This window comes from Colletes latitarsis, chromosome 5, assembly GCF_051014445.1.
Source record: "Colletes latitarsis isolate SP2378_abdomen chromosome 5, iyColLati1, whole genome shotgun sequence".
Lineage (NCBI taxonomy): Eukaryota > Metazoa > Arthropoda > Insecta > Hymenoptera > Colletidae > Colletes > Colletes latitarsis.
Window position 1 is genome coordinate 32,198,223 of NC_135138.1, and position 14,093 is coordinate 32,212,315.

At 39.3% G+C, this 14,093-nt stretch overlaps 1 protein-coding gene across 2 annotated transcripts in view; it reads left to right on the plus strand.

Moving 5' to 3' along the window:
- Nlg3 (Neuroligin 3) overlaps nucleotides 1-14,093 on the plus strand; it is a 372,568-nt gene that overhangs the window by 319,857 nt on the left and 38,618 nt on the right. For both annotated transcript variants that reach the window (XM_076765898.1, XM_076765899.1), the window contains exon 3: nucleotides 1,651-1,848. In XM_076765898.1, the coding sequence (XP_076622013.1) occupies nucleotides 1,651-1,848 (198 nt within the window). The remainder of the gene's footprint in view (nucleotides 1-1,650; nucleotides 1,849-14,093) is intronic.

The window sequence follows — 14,093 nt, forward strand, 5'->3', positions numbered from 1 at the left end:
TGAAAGTTTCCAATCTTTCTCGCGTCTTCCGCGTCTAAGAGGATTACGTCTGTTATGTACACTTGCTCTCGCGTGTTACATAGCCTTAACAAGGCAGGCGTTACTACTCTTCGAAAATGGGTCAACGTCGTTCAGTTATCTGTTCACCGGAACCGTTGCCAAATCGATAATTTACGAAGTTCCTCGACACTCGTCGAAAAATGCGCGCCCTCGAATAACCGGGTGGCTGGTTGAAAAGAATTTCCAAGCGGCAAGTCGGTCCGTTTATCGTCGCGCAAACGAGCAATTGCCAAAGGCTGTAAGAGTTCAAGGGTCCGTACCGCCGTCTCGGCAGCATTCCACGTCGTTCTGACAATTTTTGACGTTGGACGTGTTCAAAGTAGTTCTTTGTTTGTTTTCCAGTTATCCGGCTTCGCCAGTTAAAGTTTACTTAAAGGTACTTGACTAAGTTTACGCCTAGGGCGACAGGAAACAATACTACTTGCGAAACAGTCATTCGCGCCGCCATAGTTTGCAGTTCTTTCTCGCCTCCTGAATTGGATTCTTTACTTTTTAAATAATCTCTATTTTAGAATTGAAGCTTCAGAAATACTAGAGATAATTTATACTATTGAGAAAATTGATATCAAAGATGTTATTTATATTACAAAATATTAAGTCCAAAACCATGTCTGGTGCTTTGTGAAATTATTAGTGTAATTGTTCCGAGTTTGGAATAAATTCAGATTTCTTAGAAGTATATCTAATAATTTGTATTTTGATAAATAATGTTTTCGAACGCACGATTCGTTCTGGTACACCCTAATATTTGCAAAACAATACCCGGAACTGGATAGAAGGGAGAAAATTGTGGGAAATTCTGGAAAGCGTCGGGCGCAATTAAACGACAATGAATCTGGTGGCGGTGCATTCGCCGATCAAATAATCGGACGATTTATTCACCGCTAGCCCGACGTGTTCTATTTTGCATATCGTTCCACCGCGCGAGATATCGTTATCAATCGATGCAGCCCATTGAAATGGTATTTATGGCAGCTGGAACCACCGAAACCGGAAAGCTACTCGGTTAAAAGTGCCTTTTGTACACGCGTGCTGTCTTCATTTTCTTTGCAAAGGAAATTGCTCTCGACCCTTATCCCGCTTCACTATACAGTCGAATGGAGCTTCTTCCATTTGCTTGCACGCGTTCACCGGATGTCTCAAAAGAATACAACGCGCCACGAATTCACGTTTGACTTCGCTTTTCTTTCATATTTAGCGAGCTGAGAAACAAATAAGGAAAATTCTTTCTTCCACACCGTAATCACAGTCATACTAATCAAGAATCCTTTTGATTTTTTCAACATTCAGTTGAAACATTCAGCGACCGTAAGCGACACTCTTAAAAAGAAAACGATTGTTTCGAAGCGCGTCACCCTGTATGCACACGTTTCCGATACGATCGGGAATAACGAGGCGATCGTCCGAAGAAGGTCGTAAAGAATAATTTACAGCCGTAGCGCGTAATCCGTGGCGCATCGTGGCCCGATCCGCCGATTCGAATTAATCCCGATTTCGACGGTCTCGGTAATTTCGACGCGGTTACACGGAGGCCGGCGATAGCGCCGCAGACGGCCGCAGCGACCATAAGCGAGCTTGTTTTAATTACAGGCTTTCTAAATGCTAACACGGATTCGCACTTACGATCGCCGGCGAATTACGGGCTGATGGACCAGATCGCGGCGCTACACTGGGTGCAGGAAAACATCGGTTACTTCGGCGGCGATCCTGGAAACGTGACGTTGATCGGCCACGGAACTGGCGCCGCCTGCGTCAACTTTCTGATGACCAGCCACGCGGTACCGGACGGTGAGTGATCAACATTTCTCACCAAAAAATCGCAATCATATATAAATAGGCCAGAAACGCTCCCCCGAAATTTCATGCAAATCTTTAAAACGTCATAACTCCTGAACGGATTGGACGATTTTAATGTTTAAAAAAGCAAACTACGCGTATTTTGGTGGAGAATATGTAGAAATTCTAAAAATGTTGGAAAAATTGTTCGATGAACCCGTAAAGTTAGACAAACTTCATAAAAATGGTCCAATTTTCAAATGGCTATAATTCCTATAATAGTTGATGGATCCTATTGAAATTTAATCTGGAAATAGAGCTCATGAATATCTATAAAAAAGTACTAAACACTTTTTTCGTACAGTGTCAAGTAAATTTGTTATAAATTAAAAAAGAACTCTTAAGAAAAATCAACAGTATAGGTGCCCAAAATTTTCCGGCGAAAAAAAATTTTTTCCAATCGTTCTAAAAAAAATATTTTCGGTTGCAGGGGTCAATTACAATCATTTTTGGTCATTAGACACACCCTCGAAATCTTGCGCAGTTTCGAGAAAAAAATTCCTTACCGAAAATATAATGTCTGACCACACCGTTGATATGTTTCCCTGAAATTTCGTGTATATCTTTAAAACGTTATAACTCCTGAACGGATTGGACGACTTTAATGTTTAAAAATGCAAACAACGCGTATTTTAGTGTAGGATATGTAGACATTCTAAGAATATTCGAAAAATTGTTCCTTAACCCCGTAAAATGACCCTCCATAAAAATGTCCCAATCTTCAAATGTCCATAACTTCTCGAATAGTGAACGTATCTCAATGAAATTTAGTATGGAAGTAAAGTTGGTGAATACCTACAAAAAAGTAGTAAATAAAATTTCCCTAGAGCGTTACACAAATTTATTAAAAATGAAAAACGAATTTTTAAGAAAAATCGGCAGTGGATAGGTGCTGAAATTTTTCAGGGGAAAAAAGATATTTTCAAATCGTTCTCAAAAAATTATTTTCATTTGCGGGGGTCCATTACAATCATTTTTGGTGAATAGATATACCCCCGAAATCCTACGTATTCTTGAGAAAAAAAATTCTTTATCGAAAATATAATTATCGAAGGAGTCTCACACTGTCTGCCTTTTTGTTTTCTCATTCACTTTTATGAATTATTTGACTAATCTACGTACGAGAGCAATTTATTCAAAATTAGTAGTTATTTTTCTTGAGTTTATTTTTACATAACAAAAGAAGTATAAATCATGCAAATATCCATTCATTGTTTTTGAAAACAGGCTTCAGTTATACTAAAGAAACATTTCCATTTTAAAGAATTCCATTCCAAGAAATAATTCCACTCTAAAGATCTGCCAACTCTTACTATCTCCCTCTTACTACTTCAGCTATTCGAAACAGAAAATCTGGTCGCTGGAATTTGAAGATTCAACCCTCCATATGTTAAAATTCGACAGGAACGTAAAGTTTACGAGGAAAATAGAAATTGCCCTCTCAGCTTTTGAATCACCTTCCGTTAGATGGATTTCCATGAAGAAATACGAACAGACATGCGAAGGGTTGTTCCCGCGATTTAAATCAAAGCGACTCGTTTCAGTACCAAAGGCGCCCATCGAAGCAAATATAAATGAAAATCTCGAGATAGACAGGAAAGGGGAGGGGGCGGTCAAAAGAACCTTTCTGGCCAGTGGAGGTGCCTGGTCTCTTTAATCGAGTTACAGGTAATTCAACCCTCTTGGAGCGTGTCGGAGACAGGACTGCGGGATATTTTATTTCTGTCGTGCGCTAGCCCTTAGAATAATTAACGTCGTGTCACGGCAACCCTTTTAACAGCCGCGTCTAGAAATAACTAGCGGAATATTCAAGATTAAAGCGTTAGATGTAAACGAAGGGTGAATGGAACCAGTGGATGGATTAGGATGTCGTACGATCTCACAAAAACGATCGTCAGCAGACGTTTCAAACGCTTTGCTTGCTTTCGACGATAAAGGGATTCATTGGCAAAATACGTGAAAGCATTCCCTTTAAATGTTGTACACAATGTCGAAGTTATTCGAAACCTCTTTAAACTTGCATCGTTTAATTTTCATCGAGGCGATCACGTTTAATCCTATCGAAAACACTTTCATGTGTACTTCTTTGAATATTACGTCGTCCCGTAAGTTCATACAGTTCGACATTCTCAAATTGAGGAGGGCAATATTCATGACTTGATAGCAGAAAAAAATAAAATTCGAATTATTAATATTTACGTTTATCGCGTTTTAAGTCACAATTAAATTCTCGAGAAATCCCCAGCAGTGATTTTATTTTATCCAGGGGAAAATTATTCAAATTATTCCTCCCAAACTCTTCACCCCATTCCTCAAAGTCTATAATTTCCCGTGAACTTTAATCGCAGTGTGCATAAATTTCTTTCGAACTCGGGGCAGGCGTAACGCCGAGCGATATTAATAACCAAACTCCGTTGGAAATCATTTCTCAGCACGGTTCCGTCGCCCTGCTCGCGTGTGCAGAAAGTGGTCTGAGAGGGGTAGTTTCAGCGTATGGAAGACAGATCGATCCTCGTAAGCAGGGAAAAGCAACAAAGTAATCTGCCTGAGGGTTCGGGCTTATCGTTAACCCGACCGAACAATAATTCACTATAGCTGGAAACTGTCAATGGGGATTAGACCAGCTGATTTCACGGTAATTTATTGCTTCTAGAAAACCATCCCCTCCCTCCTTACACGCGATTTCGTACCAGCAAAGACGGGATTGTGTTAAATATCGCGATCGAATCTGAATTAATTGTAACTCATTGTATCCTGCTGTTGAAATCTAGTGTAATATGAATATTGATCCGGGAATATAGTAACTTCGATGTTTCAAGAAGCGATGCTGGAATGCTTAACTGCTTTCAATATGCACCCCAATTAATATTTTAGACACTGAAATACTTAAATAGCCCGATAATACAAAATCCTAGTATATCATTATTCCAAAACGTAATACTGGAGGGTCCCAACATTCAAATTTCTCGATATCTTGAACGTCTAAATATCTAAATATTCCCGATATCCTGGGATCCAGATATGCTCAACTCAGGAACTCAAAGCGGTGGCATATCTGTATGGCTGAACGAGGAAGTGCCAGTAGAATCTGGATGCTGTAATGGGAACGATTGAAACACTAAGTTTCGCCACCTAATTGGAGGTAGGGTTAGCATCCCTCGTCGGCATAAAGGAACGCCTTGTCAAACGTATTCACGAACTTAATGTCACTTGTTGTAACGATCCAAGCCAAGTCGAGCTAAGTTTCACTTTCGCATACATCTTGATAGGTCGATAGTAGTTCTAAACTCGAAGTATCATATTTTAATAGTTACAATTCATACTCTTTTAATTTGAAACATGTGGCCAAAATAAGGTGTTACAACTGTTTATTTTTCTTTATGGGTGACTGAGGGACTGAGCTTCCTAGTCTTTTTAAAACAAAAACAGTAACTTGAAGTCAAAATAAAAGATCGCAGAGCATCGAATTTCAGGGTTCGTTGGGCTCCAAAGGGGATCCAAGTTGCAAATGTGTTTCTAAGCTCGACTTTCGAGTCCCCGCGTCTGCAAATCACGAAACGTGTCAGAAATCCGATCGATACGTGAAAGATCCAACAGCGGTTCAACGACGGCCTTATTCTTGCACGAAAACCAGGCTTCCCTCGCTCTTGATTCCAGCCTCGTCCTGTCGCGGTTCCCATTCCGCCAGCGTTATCTGGCAGCGTGTCTGACTCCACAGAAAGGGGACGACACCTCGGCCGACGAGCAGCGGCGAGTTTAATCGTCTCCAGCGTCGCACGTTCCAGAAAAGTCGCGTGTTCGTCGCCAGGCCGAGTCTACGTCGAGTGGCATTACGAGCGGAAGGCTCGTCTAATGAGACCGCGGCCGGCAAATGCCACGCAACGCCGCCATTTGTGTCGTGAAATGCGCCGTATAATTTACGCTGATGGCAACAGCGTCGCTGGCAGCCGATGAATGACGGCAATTTTGTCCGAGGGGATCGTTTTAATGGAAAAAGCGAGCCGCGTCGCAGCAGCATTCGCGTTCGTTTTCCCATGATTTCCCAGCTGAAGTTTCTGATTTAGAATTTCCAACGCCTGTCCTATTTAATTATTCATCTTTTTTGGGGGGGTTGGAGATGGGTGTCGTTCTTTCTTTCATCCAACGTTATGCAAATATTAGGGGGCTGTTCGATAATTACCGCGAAGCATTATTTTGTTCCCTTTTCGTATACTCTGTAGTCGTTTCGTGCAAAATATTCCACGATACGTTACTCGTTAAATTGATCTTGTGTATCGAATAGAGAATTCAAACGCCTTTTGATATCTGCCAATTATCTGTTTTATTTTATTTGTAAAACTGTCGATTCTGTTTCTTGTTCCTGCGTGTAAAGTTATATAAAAAAATATTGAATATTTTGGGAACTAGAGGAGGCAGGTGGGAAGCGTTTTAAAAAATGCTTTGAAACAGAAAGCAAGCACAGAGAGGTTTTTGAATTACGGGAGTACGTGCCCAGGACAAGCCAGAAACATGAAAAAGTTTCAATTATTTTTAAAATGACTGGCGTATGACGTTGACATGTGCACTAGGTGAAACACCGAAAATACTAGCCTTGAAGAGATTATAAATTATGCGTTGTGCAAGAGATTATTGTACACAAAGGTTTCAAAGAGACCATTAAGCGTCGTATGAATTTTTTTGTTCGAGGCTAATCAAGATTAATACTTCGTTATCCTGAATAGGAGCGTGCCATTAAAAAAATTGAAGTTGACCTTATTTATAGCAATTTACGGTTAAAATGGTAATTGAAAATGTGCATCAACACCGTTACAAATCACCCATATTCGACTTTTTTATTCATTGCAATCTCGTATCGCGTAGGGTTATGAATCTTATTTTTTAATTTCTTAGTTTTAGAACCGTACGCGTGCACGGCGCGGTTAAAGACTTGCAGCTTATCAAGGCTCGTTTTTTATATCATTTTTCGTGATTTATGCACGTCTAGAACAAGTATTGATTTAATCTTAATGGGCTGGCTGTTCTAAAAGCACGGAACCTCGGCGAATGGCTTGAAAAAGCATCCTACACATTTGCAATGCCACAATTTCAAGCCAGCGGATGTCGTTTAAGACCATCAGGATGCTATAAATAAAAGTACATGGAACGTACGAGATAAATGATTCGAGAAGTATTCGAAAATAATGAAGCTCTTGCAGAATTTTCTGCGCTTAAAACATCTTCCTATCCATAACACTTTGGCGACGTTGAAATCTATTCTCAACTTTTCTATTTCCCTCAAAGTTTCGTGCTCGTATGAAAAATAGAATTTTCTTCTTTTTGTCTTATGAATTTATTTAAAAGTTGTTCTTATCAATGCCAGTTAAATAATAATACAGGTTGTATAATTTGACTATTCTCGACGCGGATCTGGGTATAAACCTAGTTAAGTTCGAATAGAATTTGTTTTTCTGACGACAACGGGAATCTGGTAACGCAAATATGTCGTTACTAAGAAAAGTAATATTGATGATTTAAGAAATGCATGAAAAAAAGCAACTTCGAGAAAGAAATATCATCGATCATAATATCTGTCTCTTGGCAACGAACAATTTGTCTTCCTGATACATTACTTCGCGAAATGACGGAGTTATCGAGAGGGATTTCACGTTCTGCGCTGTTAAAATATCGATCTTTTCGTTTCTGCATTTTCTTATATTCTCTTATCCTTGATTTAAAAAAATATTTTCATTTTCTTGTTGTTTCTTTCCTTATTTTTAATTTTCATAAGAGCATCTGAAACGTAAATATTTCATAGAAGCAAAATAAATTCCCACGTACATGAACATGGAAGTCAAACAATTAAATGCTAAGTATCTTCGTAAATAATGAGCATTGCCAATAAGCTGAAATATACAGCTGAAATATACCTTGTTTGACGCCCTATAGAGAAGTTGTCTAATACTTTTTTGTATGTATCCATGAACTCTACTTCAGAAAAAAGTTTCACTGAAATATATTCACTATTGTAGGAGTTATGGCTGTTTGAAAATTGGACTATTTTTATGGGGTTTTCCTCATTTTGCGGGGTGAAGGATCAACCTTTCGAATATTTTTGAAATCTCTACATATTCTCCATCAAAATACGCGTAGTTTGCTTTTTTAAACATTGAAATCAACCAATCCATTCAGAAGTTATGACGTTTTAAAGATTCGCATGAAATTTCAGGGGAACATATCAATGGTATGGTCAGACATTATATTTTCTTTAAGGAATTTTTTTCTCGAAAATGATTAGGATTTCGAGGGTATGTCTAATGATAAAAAATGATTGTAATTGAGCCCCACAACCAAAAATAATTTTTTCAGAATGATTTGAAATTTTTTAATTTTGTCTAAAAATTTCAGTACCTACTCGAATTTTTTTCTCGAAAGTGGGTAGGATTTCAAGGGTTTGTGTATTCACCAAAAATGATTGTAACTGAGCCTCGGAACCAAAAATAATTTTTTCAGGATTATTTGAAATTTTTTAATTTAATTTTTAAATAACTTCTTAACGAAGCCTCAATCAACAAATTGATATTCTTGATTTTCGTCTTATTTTGGCCTCTAGAATCTCCCATTAAAATTTTTCCCAGGGGTGGCCGCATACCCTGTATATGTGCTCATTAAACACGTTCACTGCCAGATCAAAACCATATAATGTTCTACAAAAGAAAAATTTTGATTTTAGACCATTGTAAGCTACATATCTTACAATTTATTTTTGTAACTTTGTTAAAATTCAGAAATTCCATCCAAATTTATCACAATGGTAAATCCCTGTCACCTATATGTGGGTGACGCGTCAGTGAAAGTGTTAAAAAAAAAAATAAAGTTCGAATAAAATTGAGCATACATCCCGTGTAATTTTGGGGTATAATCGATATTATATTTGGGTGAGATGCCATAGGATATTGCTCGGTAACGATAAACAATTAATCTCGTCGATCGTGGCCGGTCTTCGCGGAAACGTCCCAATAAATCCGGCTCTGTTAATTTTGCCCGACCGGCTGTGCCACGGAATTTATCAAGAGCTCCCGCCGGAACTTACATTCGCGAAAGTATCCGAGGCATTCGGTCGCAATTACTAAAATGCCTCCGCGAGACGTTAACCGTTGCCTCGACCGTTCGAAATCACATCCCACTCCAAGGGGAAACCCGCCCACTCCGCCCTAGGATCCACTAGGATCTGATCCGTCGAATTTAATCTGCGCGGAACGGCGGATCCGACCGGATAATGCTCGTGGTTAGGAACTCTCTATCACGTGGCAAACCAAACAGAATCAGTATCAGTTGCGGATCTGCCAAAGCGTGCCGTCCCTGACCGTTCTGTCTCCCTTACGCCCGCTTTAGACTAACGGTAAACACACGCGTCTAGAATCGCGTAACGCCTGTTTGTTCGACGAGTATTACTCGGCCAATTCGATTCGGTTTTGTACCTCGAAGGTCAATTGTTTCAAATTTTCCGACCAGCGCGAGAACAGAATTACCGTAACATTAGCCATTATGGTAGCTCGATTCTCATTACCCTCGATTATTATACTGTGTGCGAGAGACAATCATATTTGGTACGTAACTGAAGCGCTGATATCGATTTTTCTAAGTTTCAATTCTTTTTAAAATGTTCTTGGAGAAATCGAACTGAGGTAAACTGACGTTTGTATCAATTTTTAACTTGAAATTAAGCTTCTATAATGAAAGATTCAATGTCCATTTTTAAAAACTAATCAGAGTTGCTCCAAACTGTTCGTCGTTGTTATCGTACGTGTAGAAATAAGTTAAGAATTTACGTTTACGAGGAACGAAATGCTACGTTAACGATAATTGTTTCGATCCACGTTACATCTGTTTAAAGACGATCGAGATGGTGTTCGTTAAGTACGATTCGCAAGGTATCTCGACAGATTTGCGTTGCCGTTCGCAATAAGGCCGGGTGTCGACCAACTTTCCAATCGAGTTGAAAATTTGTTGCTGACTTCCTTTCGGAACTCAGTGGTCGAGAACGAGAACGGTTTGCCGGGAGTTCGGTCGTACGATTTCTCGAAAATTCGATCGACCGAATTGCTGTTCTACCAATAAAATTGAGGGAAATCAGCGGAAAGTTTGCGATTTCGTCCCGGAACCTAAAAGACTCGTGTCTCGTTTCGGGTCGACTGGGTCCTGGCGACCAGCCCCAACGTCTAAACAGTTCCAAATCGCGTTCGAGTGGCCCGTAAGAAAATACTCGAATCACTCGAACGCAAATCAGCTCCTCTCCAACATGGTCCTACAATATTATTATTTTATCGCGCGACAGAACATAAAGAAGGTTAAGAAGATAACTTTCTGAATCTGTGCCACAACACCAGCGTATGCTTCAGAGTTTTCCTGTAAAAATCAATTTTTTAAGTACATTGGTGTGGATGATTTCATCTTTGTAGACCTCTTCCGTTTCTCGCCGAGCCCAAAAGCGATGGAGGGATAAGAAGTTCCTCAAATCTCGTCATAGTGCCTCCACCAGCGAGATATCGCTCCAATTTCGAGCGATACGAAATCGGAACAAACGTAACCGATACCTTCTGCGAAGTTCAGAACGCGCGTAGTTTAGAATGCTTCGAATGCTTCCCCCGAGAGACGAGGCGACATGAGAGCCGAAAGAATTCCTGAGACTTCGTCTGTCACGGCGCAGAAAGACGCGCGATAACGAGGACAAAACGATTTCCTTCTTGGTCGAGGGTGGGTTCGTGGAGAGAGAGCACTCGCGGCTGCGGCCAACGAGCGTATTCAATAAAACATGAGGGCCGCGGAATCGATGTTATCGGCCCAGTTTCGCTTCCCTCGATTAACCTTTCGCAGAGGGAATTGTTCGAGACGAGTGGGTTCCGTATCGGTTGACGTTGCTAAGGTCAGTTACTTCGACTCGGTACGCGAGATGGATACGATTAGCTAGCGAATCACCAATTTCACACGTGAGATAATTGTATTAAATTGTATTAAACTTCAATTATCTTAATAACCATTGAGTATCTACCCTCGTAATGCTGTATTGAACTATAGAAAGTTTCAGTAAAATTCGGTAGTCCAAAGACTTTGGCCCTGTGAGGCAGTTAACAATCATGTCTGACCAATATTTGACTAGTACTACTTAATAGAGACTCCTTTAAAATTCTGTTCATATTGCTATATGTTTGAGTGGTATTGTGAACTGAAAAATATCATAGGAAGAAGTATCAAGTGCGATTTTAATATTTGTAGTTTGTTTGGTATGTCTGACTAATACCTGGGTGGTACTACTTAATATGAACTTTTCTTAAAAATTGTATTCATAGTACTGGAACTCTGTGTAGTATTTTAAACTTGAAAGTATCATAGTAAGAAGTAACAAGTGCAATTGTAATATATGCAGTTAATCTAACATGTCTGACTGATACCTAGGTGGTACTACTTAATATAGACTTTCCCCAAAAATGCTATTCCTAATATTTTGAACTGGAGAATGCCATAATAAGAAGTAACAAGTGCAATATATGCAGTTATCATTGCATGTCCGACTAATATCCTGCTGGTACTACTTAATCTGGCCTTCCTTAAAAATTCTTAGTATTTTGAGCTTGGACACATCGATACTAAAGAACGTCTTCTTGTTCTCGTTGCAAGGAGGGAAGGCACACGATAAAGTTGTCGAATATCGTCGAGTTAATCGTTGATGGCTACAGGGACAGCATCGGGAGGCGCAAGGACGGACGACCTTTCGCTGGGGCACGATTGAATCGCCAAAAACCGAAACAAAGTTGCTCGTTTATAGGGTCGGGGCACGCGAAGACGAGGGAAACCGAGCGGGCGAGGTGAAACAGAGAATGGGACAAGGTAGAAAACAGCGTCGAGTTAACGACGCGAACAGGAGAAAGGCGATTGTTAGAAAAAGTTCAGGACTCTATCGCCAGACGCCTGCGGGCACTTTTAAACAGGAAAAGGTGAGAGGACGGAAGATGTGGAGGAAACGACGGATCGATATTGCTCTATAACGTTCGGCTGCCCATTACCGTACTGCGGAATGACGTATAGCTGCAAGCGCAGCACCAGACGCGTAACCGTGTTCTACATATATATTGCATAACCTGTCTGCGTACTCTAAAACGCATCCGCGACTTGCACTGGCGTCAATTGTCACTGCACGGACTCTTTGAAGCTGTTGATGGATCACTGAACCCGATAACTGGACGCGATGCTCGCGATGATTTGTTCAAGGAGCTATTTTTTTAGTCCAGTTTGGATAACCAGTTTCTCTTTTCTCTTTCGTATAATTTGGTGCTCCAAAACTGTGCTCCTAAAAGATTTTATTGTAATATAGTATTTCTTAAATATACTGTTTGTAACTGTGAACGTTTTAAACTTGAAAATATCGGGACCAAAGTCTCAGGCAAGTAAATATTCACGCCTGACTAATGTCTGACTAATACTACTTGATATAGACTTTTCGATTAAATTCCATTTGTAATGCTAAAATTCTGAGTAGTATTTGGTTCAGATAATTACAAACTTTGCCTTTTCATTCGACTTCCACGGTAGCATGGCCTGTAAAGAATATTTCATTTTAGATGCGGATTACGTAATCTATTTTTGGAATTTTATAACGTAAAATATATTTAAGAGAGTACGTTAAAACTTAATTCTCGGACTAGTATACTGTCTTAAATTAAGAGGTACTTACGAAAATGAGACATAAAAGAGTTGACATCTTTGACGAAATATGGCAGATTTTAGTCAAAGTTCCGTACTTACCGTAGGTCTGTTTTTATTACAGAAATCGTCAAGTATACGTCCTCATTTTTAATAAATATACTGCAAACATCGAGTTGATTTAAATGCGAACGATACAGGCTTGTATGGTTGATGTGTGTGCATGAAATTTTAAGTAAATCGATCAATTTGTTCCTGAGATATTACGTCACGATCTTGAGAAATGTTGTTTCGAGGAAAACGGTTTTAAAGTTTGGCGTACAGTATTGGAGTATGTAGGGTGTTCGCTCCGAAGTCTTATAACTTTGCCAATTTTTCAAATTTCACCTTAATACAATCCAGTTATGTTTATAAATCTTTAAACTTTGCAAAACTGCAAAGGAGATCCCGATTGATCGACGTGAGTCGATGAAAGCTGCGATAAAATAAAACATTTTACAAAGTTTAGCACAATATTAATTATTTCATTTCTTTTCTGTTTGATTTTCGTACATTTTTCTTTGTAATACTAATCATTCTATTAAGATTATGTTGAAGATGACTCGAAATTGCTGGTCGAAAAAGTTTACAAATAATAAATGGTTTATTACGACTATATTCGATGTCATTGAATTTGGTAATACGTTTATCTTCGAATGTTGTACAGAAATGGTGTACATTTGTACGTGTCAATAAATAACGATCATAAATAGCATTCTGACGCTCATTTGTTCCACGAATATAACCTGATAATCAGGAAAACAGAATGGATTACGGTGACCCAGAAAATATTGCACATTTTGCTCACTTTGCTTCCTGGTTATTTCAAATATAGAATTAATATTCAGTCGCTGTACCTTTTGAAACATAACATAGTAACAAAGTAACGGTCTATTTATTAACGGTAATGTTAACTGATACACAATTTTCTTTTCAAATTTTTAATAAAATTACCCATTTAAGAATTATTTTCAGACCTTAGCCATTTGTCGTACTTGACAGGAAAATACATGTTATTATTTAGTTTATACCGATCTATTCCACTACCAAACCAATTTAGAATTTTATTAGAAACCAATTTTTCCGTGTTCCAGAAAATCGTATTTTATTTACCGCGACGATCCAAATGAGCGATTTTCGCGACCGTAGCAGTGTTTCGTCGTCGTTATTGCTTCGTAAATTAAAGTTCCGAAACTGGTAATATTTTCTGGGGCACTCTAATATGAGGAACATAACCGTCGGAGAGCAGTTTCCTTGCCAGCTTTTGTGGACGATTCTTTCTCGCGAATCACGGTCGTAGAATGGGAATGGTAACGCGAGACGAACGCTTAACGGGGCATGGAACCGCGGATATTCACGCTGGAGATTGTATTTATAAGCGCAGACAAAGAGGAAAAACTTGTTCGAGGGGCCGGTTAATTTAAATATCGACCGCATAAATATTCGAGCGAGTGGCCGCGAGAACGAAGAGCTGCAAAGCC